General features: G+C 39.7%; 1 protein-coding gene and 1 long non-coding RNA gene across 3 annotated transcripts in view; one reads left to right on the forward strand and one right to left on the reverse strand.

Annotated features, from left to right (window-relative positions):
* Positions 1–9,515, forward strand: part of LOC125083333 (uncharacterized) — a 36,844-nt gene extending 27,329 nt beyond the window's left edge. Inside the window, exon 5 of one of the 2 annotated variants that reach the window (XR_007122240.1) lies at positions 9,437–9,515. This is a non-coding gene — a long non-coding RNA (uncharacterized LOC125083333). The remainder of the gene's footprint in view (positions 1–9,436) is intronic. The other variant, XR_007122239.1, reaches the window with a different exon arrangement.
* KIF27 (kinesin family member 27) overlaps positions 1–11,760 on the reverse strand; it is a 99,661-nt gene that overhangs the window by 16,849 nt on the left and 71,052 nt on the right. The window contains exons 12-14 of the mRNA XM_047699673.1: positions 11,214–11,327; positions 7,802–7,978; positions 359–574 (exon numbers count right to left, since the gene is read on the reverse strand). Of these exons, the coding sequence (XP_047555629.1) occupies positions 359–574; positions 7,802–7,978; positions 11,214–11,327 (507 nt within the window). The remainder of the gene's footprint in view (positions 1–358; positions 575–7,801; positions 7,979–11,213; positions 11,328–11,760) is intronic.

Consider the following 11,760-nt stretch of genomic DNA (forward strand, 5'->3'; position numbering starts at 1 on the left):
CTCTTTAAAAGAACTGGGGAAAAGATTCCCTTCGAATCATCTTCTATATTCTGTGATGTCAGGTGACAAACCCCAGCTGAGAAAGGCCCTACTCGAAGGGAAGTGTTAGTGTCCCAGTCCCTGGCAATGCCAGAAAGGGGCCACGTCATGGACCCGTTTGTGAGGGTATCACAGTCTCTAGTCAAGCATGGCTTATGGCATCGAAAAGGAGCCCCGTAAACTCATTACATTTGACAAAGTCTCAAGGAAACAAAGTTTATCAGATTTCTCATTTTTATGTTTAAGTTAACAGAGACAAAGGAAATCATTCAAGTGACCCATCATAGAGCACTTCCAGTTCTAAAGCGTACTGACTTACTTCAGGCGATAACACACTACCATTTTTAAGTTTCTCATCCACGCTGTTCCTTCGTCTCTGTAGCTGATCCTTTTCTTTCTGGAGGGCTTGAACTCGTTCCGAAATCTTTATTTTCTCCTCAGCTGTGCTGTGTTGAAGCTCTACATTCTTTTCAGACAACTCTTGGTCCAACAAATTCAGGCGAGTTGATATTTTCAAACTATCTGTGCTTAAGACCTAAAAGACACAATCAACCAAACACCCCAAAAACAGTGATTTGAAATTCAGGCGGCATACAAACTAGAAAAATAGAGAAAATTATTAACTGAGTATATTTTTAGCCCCCACGTCTTGTTCTCTTGTGGGGTTTTTGTTGAGGGGCAGGGTTCATTTTCTAAAATCTTAAGTTGAATGCCTTTTTTTTAAAAAATGGAGATTCGGAATGCCTGGGTGGCACAGTCCGTTCAGCATCTGCCTTCGGCTCAGGTTATGATCCCAGGGTTCTGGTATCAAGTCCCACATCAGGCTCTCTGCTCAGAGGGGAGCCTGCTTCTCCCTCTGCCTGCAGCTCCCACTGCATGTGTGAGCTCTCTCTCTGACCAAAAAAACCCAAAAACCAAAAAAACACACCTTAAAAAAAAAATAGAGATTCAAGGGGCACCTGCGGGGCATAATCAGCTAAGCGTGTGACTCTTGATTTCGGCTCAGGTCATGATCTCAGGGTAGTAAGATCAAGTCCCATGTCAGGTTCTGTGTGGGCGTGAAGCCTGGTGGAAATTCTCTCTCTGCCTCTCTCCTCCCTCCTGCACTCCATTCATATTCTCTTGCCACCCCCCCCCCAAAAAAAGGAGATTTAAATGTTGAATTTATTGCCAGGCATTGCTTGGCCACACCAGACTACAGAATATTGGTTTTGAGAGGTAGTATTTTTCTTTTTTATTATCTCCTAAATTAAACTTTCCTTCCTTGGTCTGTTACATAGTTTTATGACTTATAACTATATTATAATTTCCCTAAAGGTTGAGATTTGGTTTGTCGCTGCTTAAATATGTATTTTGTTTCTATACTTATTTCATTCTGGTCAGAAAATATGGCCAGTTACAGTAATGGAGAGTCTCATTATGGCCTAACCTAAGAGAATTTTAAAAATAGTTTTGCATCTAAGTAATTATATGTATATATAATTAAAAATTATAAATTTTTTTAATTTAATTTTTTCAGTGTTCCAAAATTCATTATTTATGCACCATACCCAGTGCTCCATGCAATATGTGCCCCCCTTAATACCCACCACCAGGCTCACCCAACTTCCCACCCGCTCCCCTCCAAAACCCTCAGTTGGTCTCTCATAGTCCACAGTCTCTCATGGTTTGTCTCCCCCCTCCAATACCACAAGTTTACTATTATTTTTTTTAAAGCAGCCCCTTACCTCACCCTTTTACCTGAGTCCCACTCCCCAGAAGCAATCATCTTCAACCTTTCTAGCCGTTCTCCTGGTGTTAATGTCCACGTTCCTAAATAACATGACCCATTTCAGATATTGTCTATGGACTGACTATTATGGAAGACAAAGACTTGGCACCATTATGCTTCCTCTACTTCCCACTCCTCTAGTCTCCCAAATAAGGTATATTGCAATTTTATGTTAAATCAATACTCTGTTGGGACACCCAGTTGGTTCAATAGATTAAGCATCTGCCTTCGGCTCAGGTCATGATCCCAGGGTCCTGGGATGGAGCCCCGCATCGGGCTCCCCGCTCAGCAGAGAGCCTGCTTCTCTCTCTCTCCCTCTGCCCCTCCCCCAACTTGTGCTCTATCTCGCTCACTGACTCTCTCAAATAAATGAGTAGAATCTTTAAAAATAAATCAATACTCAGTTTACATGGCTTTGTGAATACTACTCACAGCTGAACTATCTAGTATAAAATGACCCTTTTCCATAGGATACAACTTTTGGTACCATTTACTGATTCTTCCCCTAAAAGAAAATACACTTCCTCTCAATACTGTTTTTTTCACTTGACCAAACTTAAATCAGGGAGTCTGTTTGTTTCATACTTTTCTGGAAGCATTTTGTCTGAAGTCTCCATCCTCCTGGTCCAAACTGGTTGTTCCAGGATCTCCTTTCGGTGTTACCCTGGGAATTTCCACGTTGGATCACACTTTCAGGACCCTGAGTCTTCTTTCTTCACAGCTGATGCCCTCACGTTTGTGGAGCATGTCCTCTAGTATTTTCCTGAGAGACTAGGTCGGAAATCATTTTTTCACCTGAAAATGTCCTTATTCTGCCTTCATACTTGATTCAGAGTTAGGCTCAAGAGAGAAGCCTTGATTGGAAATCACTTTCATTCTGCAGTTTGAAGACGGCTGCAAGTCCCTTAGTTTCTGCTGAAGAAGGTAAAGAAACCCAGTGCCATTCTGATTGTTGAGATTTGCAAGTGGCTCATCTCTTCCATTTGGTAGCTTTTGGGATCTTTTTTTTTCCTTAGTGTACTCAAAACTTCACAATGATAATAAGCCTTTGGCATTCATTTTGTCAGGCCCTTGATGATCTTTTTCTTTTTTTTTTTTTTCAAAGATTTTATTTATTTATTTGACAGAGAGAGATCACAAGTAGACGGAGAGGAAGGCAGAGAGAGAGAGAGAGAGGGAAGCAGGCTTCTCGCCGAGCAGAGAGCCCGATGCGGGACTCGATCCCAGGACCCTGAGATCATGACCCGAGCCGAAGGCAGCGGCTTAACCCACTGAGCCACCCAGGTGCCCCTGATGATCTATTTCAATCTAGAGTCTCATGTCCTCAGAGTTGGGAAAAATTTTTATATTGTCTTTGATAATCCCCTCTCCCATTTTCTCTGTTATATCTTTCCAAAATTCCTATTTCTTGGATGTTGGACTTTCCAGATTTATCTGCCAACTAAATTTTTTTTCCCATTTTCTATTTATCCTTCTATTTACTTTCTGGGATATTTACTCAATGTTCTCCTCCAACCTTTAAAATTTCCAGCAGTTCCCATTTCATGGATAGAGCATCACCTTTCACCACCTTGACAAATATTAAGGATTTGCTGGAAGCTTTTTCAGCTCCTTTGCCTATCTCTAATGTCTCTGAGCTTCTTTTTTTCTCAGTCTCTGTCTTTCATGTTAGTAACATTCCTGAAATGGCTGTCCCATGTAAGAGTCAGGTATGAAAATGCTGATATCCTATGTGGTGGGTATGCTTTGTCACCATAGTGTATATCTGGGGTCTGGCCACTTAGTTGGGGGTGTCCTAGGGTGTTTGGTGTTTGTAGGCCTTTTTTTCAGGGACTGTTTCAGAAAATCCACCAATGTCCCACTTGGGAGGTATAAATCTGGGTGCCAGCATTCTGGGATCCAAGTAGGGTTAGGAAATGGCTGTCTCAGGATTCGTATGTAGACTGGACTTTCATGTGTTCCCTGCTGAGTATTCTGATTTACCCAAACCTCTGTTGTACCTGGTTCAACATTCAGAAGATAAACTGTCTAGATTCAGAGTGGGAAAGAATGACTTCCTGATGACTCTCTGTTTTCATCCTTATGCCTCACCCCTGCCTTCTGAAAATCTCAGTACCTTCATTTCTGAGTCTTTTTTTTTTTTAAGATTTTACTTAATTTATTTATTTAGATGGAGAGAACATGTGCATGAGCAGAGGCGGTGGAGGTGGGGGGCAGAGGGAGAGGTAGAGAGAATCCCAGGCCCCACATGGGGCTCAATCTCACAACTTGGAGATCACGACCTGAGCGGAAATCAAAGAGTCAGACGCTTAATGAACTGAGCCACCAGGTGCATCTCTGAGTCTTTTTTAATTTTATCTATGTGAATTCTATATTATAAAGGTGTTATTATCTTAAAAAAAAAAAGGCTAATGCTACAGCTATGGCTCTCACAGATGTCCCTCTCAAGGTGCTTGGATTGCAGCCTCTTTGCTATGTCAGTAACTACTTATTTGTTGCTTTCCATTTTTTTTTAAGATTTTATTTATTCATTTGACAGACAGAGATCACAAGTAGGCAGAGAAGCAGGCAGAGAGAGAGGAAAGGAAACAGGCTCCCTGCTGAGCAGAGAGCCCGACGCGGGGCTCGATCCCAGGACCCCGGGATCACGACCCGAGCTGAAGGCAGAGGCTTTAACCCACTGAGCCACCCAGGTGCCCCTGTTGCTTTCCATTTTATATTTCTTGGTAATCTTTTGTCTTCTGTTGTCTTATCTTTTTTTTTTCCCTTTACGGATATATAGTTTTTGCCTAATAGCTTTATTGAGAGATAAGTCACATATCATAGAGTTCAACTATTTATTTTATTGATTAAGATTTTCTATTTTTTAAGTAAACTCTATACCCAATGTGGGGCTCAAACTCACAACCCCAAGATCAAGAGTCATATATTCCACCAATGGAGCCAGCCAGGAGCCCCTAACTCACCTATTTAAAGTGTATAATTCAATGGTTTTTAGTATATTCAGCGTTGCACAACCATCACCACAATCAATTTTAGAACGTTTTCACCCTCTCCAAAAATGAAACCCCATGCCCATTCACAGTTATTCCTTTCTTCCCAACCCACAGCCCAGCCCTAAATAACCACTACTCTACTTTCTGTCTCTATGGAATTACCTCATCTGCACATTGATATAAATGGAGTCATACAATCCGTGTTCTTTTGTGGCTGGCACCTTTCCCTTAACACAACATTTTGGGGTTCATCCATGTGATAGCATGGATCAGAACTTCATTCCTTTCTCTTGCTGAGTAATATCCCACGGTATGGATATATCGCTTTCTGTTTATCCATTCATCAGCTGATGGACATTTGAGTTTTTTCCATTTGGGGTCTATTATGAGTAATGCTGTAATGCACATTCATGCACAGGTTATTGTGTGGACACGTGTTTTCACTTCTCTTGGATGGATACTAGGAGTGGCACCGCTGGGTAGTGCAGTAACTCTATGTTTAACCTTTTGAGGAACTGTAAGATCCCAGGCAATTGCACCAATCCCACAGGCAGCGTAGGAAAAGTCCAATTCCTTCATATCATCACCAACACTTCTCATCTAGTTTTCTGACCACAGCCGTCCTATTTTTTTTTAATTTTTAAAAAATTTTTTAAAGATTTTTATTTATTCCTTTGACAGAGATCACAAGTAGGCAGAGAAGCAGGCAGAGAGAGAGAGACATGGGGGAAGCAGGCTCCCCGCTGAGCAGATAGCCCGATGCGGGACTTGATCCCAGGACCCTGAGATCATGACCTGAGCCGGAGGCAGAGGCTTAACCCATTGAGCCACCCAGGCATCCCCACAGCTGTCCTGTAAGTGTAAAGTAGGAGCGCATCTATGTTTTGATTTGCATTTCCCTGATGGTTAGTGATGTTGAGCATCCTTTCATGTTTATCAGCCATTTGAATCTCTTTTTCGAGAAAAGTCTATTAGATCCTTTGTCCATTTTTTAACTCAGTTGTCTTTTTACTTTTAAGACTTCTTTATATATTCTAGATACAAGACCTTTATCAGGTACATGATTTGCAAATATTTTCTCCCATTATGTGGGTTGTCTTTTCAACACCCACTTTCTTGATGGTGGCCTTTGCATAACAAATGTTTTTAATTATGACTAAGACCAATTTATCTAATATTTCTTTTATTGCTTGTGCTTCAGGTGTGATATCAAAGAAATCACTGCTTAACCCAAGGTCACAAAGATTTACACCTTTGTTTTCTTCTAAGAGTTTTATAGTTTTATTTTACATTTAGGTCTTTGACTTATTTTGAGTTGAAATTGTATATGGTATGAAAATATTTTTTAGTATCACATTCCTTGTCCGAAATGCATAGGATTGAATCTTGTATTTCTTAAACACTGAAAAAAGATGTAATCTATTTACATTTTGTTCAGAAAAGAACCCAGCAATATAATAGTCTCCAATTTTTCTTCTGTTTCATTAAAACAATCTTCAAAGAATCAATTTCACTTTGCTCTGCTGGGGGTTTCATTTATTTGTATGTCTCTACCTATCTCAGTATATTTTTGCTCCTAAATTTTACATTGTGTTGAAAGGGGAAAACTTCCCGTTTTTTTTCCCTTGGATCATGAAGTAAACTTATTTCAGGAAAAATATTTTCCTCCTTATTCCTTTTTATTTTTTCATTTTTATTTCTTTTGTGATACAGAACATATAATAAAGGTCCCAGTTTATTTTCTTCTATTTACTCACATGGATATTTTGATATGCTCATCTCCTTTGCTGTCGTTGACATGTTTTGAGGGCTAGCTCTTAAAACTTGACCCTGACAGCCAGTGTGAGCAAGCTACCTGGATACAGCACCAGCAACTAAGCTGGTTGGAGGGGCTGTCCCTACCCCTGTGTCCCACAGCCTGGTGCTAATAGCTGTTGAACAGGACTGGGGAATGGAGGACGGGGAAGAGGTAAGTGCAGGTCTCCATGCTCATTTACCTGCTATACTGAGGAGGGGAGGTTAAGAACATGCCGCCACCATCTCAGATCCTACTGGTCTTGACACTGGCTGAAAGGCAGATCTAATAAAGAGGGAGGTCACTGATTCGCTCTGTTCCATTACTCAGTGTGTCCTTGGCCTGCTGGGTAAAAAGTCCTTTTCAAGTCTGGGGCAAGACAGCTTCATTTTCAGAAGCCATTGGTGCTGCTGTTGAAAATATCTACAGCTCCATCCAAAAAAGCTATTGCCTGATTCTTCTACTCCCACCACAATCATTCCTTTTGCAGAACTTGAAATTGAGAAAAACTCCTTCATAAAAATCCCTTTTTTTGGCTCATAAAACCCGAGTTCTCCAGCAAAAGTTCTTGTAAAGGCCCCCACCTCATTATAATTTGAAAAATGAACAAATCTTCATTACATAAAGTCTTTCTTCTAAAGGAACCCTGCAACTAACTAACTAACTGCAACTAACCCCAACTAACTTTGGGTAGTTTAGATCATTTTTAAGACTATTTTTCCAAATTACCAGTGTTCTCTATACAGCATCAAACGGTACAACTTATTTCTTAAATAGAGGTTGCCAGGGGAAATGAAGAGTTACAGCTTCATGGTTACAGACTTTCTATTTGGGGTAATAAAATGTTTTGGAAATAGGCTGATGGTTGTATAACCTTGTACCTGTGATTGATGCCACTGAATCATACACTTAAAAAGGATCAAGATGGCAAATTTTATGTTACGTATATTTTGCCATAATTTTTCAATGCCAAAAAAAGTTAATACATCTTACTTGGCAGAACATGGAACATTTGATGTTAAAATTGCGATAGATTTTAGTGGTCATTAAATAAGCACTAACAGGCAAAATACACTGCATGTGTATATACAAGATTTTCTTGCAGTTTTGAATTTCACAGTGGTCTGCTTTACTTCTTAGGAAAAAAATCCTCCATCACTGGCTTACAACCACAGTCAAAGAGCATAGCAGAGAGAATACCTGACTTGATCTCCGCTTCTTATTCTCCAGGTGGCTCTTCTCCTGTAACAGGGCCTCCTTCTTACAAACGATGGCCTCTCGCTTCTTTAAGTCTTCTTCCAGCTGCTCCAGTTCTTGACGTTGGTTCAGGACTTTCTCTACTTCTTCATCTAACCATTTCTTTCGCTCATCCAGTTTCTACATTAAAATTCCAAAGAAATGTTACATCACTTGTTTTTCTTCTGCCATAAGACGTATATGGTAATAACAGAACTTCTGATTGGCTAAAACACCCTAAATGAACATTTTTAAACTACCTGAAACACCTTAAGTGAACACTTAAAAACTCCCAGCAAGGATAATAAAACAGTGTTCCTGTCTAAACCCATCAAGAATGGCTCCAGTTAACATCTTGCTGTGTCTTATAAGGAATTAAGATGTCTTTCCCAAATATGTTCAAGTCTGGGATTGTCTAGGCTGACAAAGAAAGGGCTGACAGTTTTCCCCATAGATATGAAGGGTCAGTTGTGAGAACATGCTGGGATCTTCTCGGTCACAGAGGAGCGCACCTTCCTCATAGCACTTAGGCTGCCAGCTGCTCTACAGTCTCTCTCCTCTTCTTGAGTTCCTCAATGGACTGCAGAGACTGTCTTTTCTGCCTTGCTATCCCCCATGCTTGGTATACTTCCAGCCCACGACTGGCTTCAGGAAAATGTCAAATGACTGACTAAATGAGTGCCTGATTCCATCAGTCACCGAAGTGAATAAATGAACCCACCCCGTGGAAGACACATATGGGGGAGCACAGGAATGCACTCTGCACCGTAGCCTGTCGACATCAAGTAGTTATAAAATAAACAGAGCTGAAAAGATTCCTAAAACAAGCATCTTAGTATTCTCTTGAATCGAGGACACCCAGAAAAAAAGAGAACAGAAATATGAATGGAATATGCCTGCCCAAGATGAACTCTACCAAGTGCCCATCTGCACTGCAGACATAGACACCAAGCTAAACAACAAATAATGGGAAAACAAATCAATACAGCACTATTTTCCAGTTCTTCTCCAGCTTAAAAATGGTGCCTAGAAATCTATATTAAAACAATGAGATACAGTTGGTTGAGTGTCTGCCTTCAGCTGAGATCATGAGTCTGCTTCTTCTTCTCCCTTTGCTCCTCCCCTCACTTGCTCGCTCTTCCTCCCAAATAAATAAAATCTTAAAAAAAGAAAGGGTTAAAAAAAAATGAGATAGTGAATATGCACAAGAAAAAGAGAGCAAGATGGCCAAAGCAAAGAAGATCTAGAGCTATGTAGACCTCCATCCAGACCTACCTAGCACAGTCCTAGAAGTGCTCTCATATCCAAATAATACTGAAGCCTAAAATAGTAGCTCTACAATCTTAAGAAACAGGAAGGCTATCCCAGAGCAGCTACAGAAATACTTTAGTTTTGTTATATCTGGTTCTACCTTAGAAACTCTGTATATGAGACCCTATGAAGTCTACCAATTAGCTAAAACGCTCTATAAACACTCCTTGACAGTATGTGGCATTTGAAAGATGAATAACAGATCTTTTGTAAGGTCCATTCCAATAGGAGGGAGACCTGAAAAACTCTGATTATTGATGATAAATTCTATATACACCTAAGTCCTAGGTACCGTGTCAGCAAAAATGGAGGGAGAGATTGGCTCTGCCTGGGTAATGGAAGAAATGTCAGTGCTGGCCTCACAGAGTAAGTAAAGTTTTAAAAGTGCTTTGAAAAATAGGTAGGAGTCCACGTAATACAAGTTTTTTAGGGAAACAATAATAAATGAATAGAATTTTCTGCATTTGAATAATAAAGGTTATGATTTGTATAATTCACTGTATCTTAGTAAGTTTTCTGAAAATTTCTTGATTTGTTTTTCTCTTTTTATAGCAAAGGTTCCTATCACACAGTCCCAATTTTAAATGCTTTCTTATAAAGGAGCTTCATTACAAATCAATGTCCTACTCCAAGCTCTTTGGACACTCGTATGGATTACCTTATAATCTTGTTCTTGTTTAGAGTCAAATCCTAGAAAGCGGGTTTTTGTTTTGCAGTATTAAAAAAACATGAAGTTTCGTTTTTGTTTTATTAATATGTTTAATCCACAGAGTGCAAGTTGTGGAAATCTTCTGGTTATCATATTCATTTAAAATTCAGAACCTTAACATTTTGAAAAACAGGTCTCACTATTCTTTGCATTCCTATCTCTCCTACTCCCCAGCATACCCTGTCTGCCCAGACATATTATTACGAAGCAGCACGGAATGTCAGGGTGAGAGCACTTTAACCAGTGTCTAAAACACATCAGTAAAATAAATAACTGGAGGGGCACCTGGGTGGCTCAATCGGTTAAGTGTCTCATCTGCCTTTGGATCGGGTCATGATCCGGGGGTCCTGGGATCAAGTCCCACATCGGGCTCTCTGATCAATGGGAAGCCTGCTTCTCCCTCTCCCTCTGCTCTCCCTCCTCTGGTGCTTACTCTCCCTCTCTCTCTCATAAATACATAAAATCTTTAAAAAATGAACAAATAAATTGGAAATACATTCAGGTACTAAATTTTATTATTAAGATACATAAAATTTAAGAAAACAAATTTTTCAGCATTAAGGTGACATATTAGCATTTGAGTGTAATTACAGTTTTCAGTGCATTTTCTTTCAGTAACATTTTTAGAATTGCCATTTTGAATTTACATAAAACAAAGATGTTGTTTCTTTGAACTCTGAGATTAGTTTATGGTTTTCTTTCTTTCTTTCTTTTCTTTCTTTCTTTTTTAAGAGAAAGAGAGAGAGAGAGCTGAGGAGGGGCAGAGGGCAAGGGAGAGAGAATGAATCCCAAGCAGGCTCCCATACTCAGCACAGAGCCCAACATGGGGCTCAATCTCATGACCCTGAAATCATGACCTGAGTGGAAATGAAGAGTCAGATGTTTAACTGACTGAGCCACCCAGGTGCCCCTGGATTTCATTTTTTAAATGTGGCACTAAAACAAAAACTTTTAAATTCATCATATATGGTACATATGCAATTTGGTTACATAGGAATAGGAGGGAGGGCTCTGATTCTTAAACATATATTGTTTCCATGGGAATAAGCCAGGCTTTATTTGAATATCAAGACTGGTTTAGTCCCTTGGAAACAATCTAGTGAACATGGATTTCATGTTTACATTCTACAACATTCAAATAAATCCATTTCTACTGAAATAAGAACACAGCACATTTCTGGATGAGAGATAATTTTTTAATGAGAGACACATTTCAGAGAAATACTAGAAAATTTGTATTCAAGTGGCAAGGCCTAGTGTTTGCAGATTTTATTCGGAGTCCACCATTTTCTACCTTCATTTAGACCATCATCGGAGCAAACAGAAAGCAGGAAACACTGAATAGAACAGACAAACCTGGAGCTGGTCTGTTCTTCCAAACGAGCCTTTCCTCTTTTTCATCTTAAATGCATCGAGCTCCTCAGCTCTCGGTTTCAGAGCTTCTTCCTGTTCCGTTTTTAACTTTAGTTCCTGCAGAGAACAGAAATTGAAAACATCTTATTGCTTTTACTACCTGGCTATCATTAAATATTTATCTAATATTTTATTAAATATTTTTGTAAAAAGAAAGAGAATGAGTAGATGAAAGCTGGAGCTATTTGAGAAGAAAACAATGTCAGCCCCTCACCGAAGCAAAAACCAGGAGATATTAACAAAACTAGGGGTTCTTTTTCATGGTTTACCAATGTCACAAATCAGTGTAATAGGGATAAGAGTCTGAAAATTACAAAGGTGCTTTTCTATTCTGCTTTTCTGAGCTCATGTCCTTAAGTTGGGCTACCCAAGGTACCCATCTGCCATAGGGATATTAGAATTTATGACAGTAGAAATATGAAAAGAAGTATTCCATTTCCGGCATTCAGAAACAGGATTTTGCAGCATGAGAACAGCCTTCCAAGATAGA

The sequence above is a fragment of the Lutra lutra genome, chromosome 13, assembly GCF_902655055.1.
Source record: "Lutra lutra chromosome 13, mLutLut1.2, whole genome shotgun sequence".
In the NCBI taxonomy this organism is placed as follows: Eukaryota; Metazoa; Chordata; class Mammalia; order Carnivora; family Mustelidae; genus Lutra; species Lutra lutra.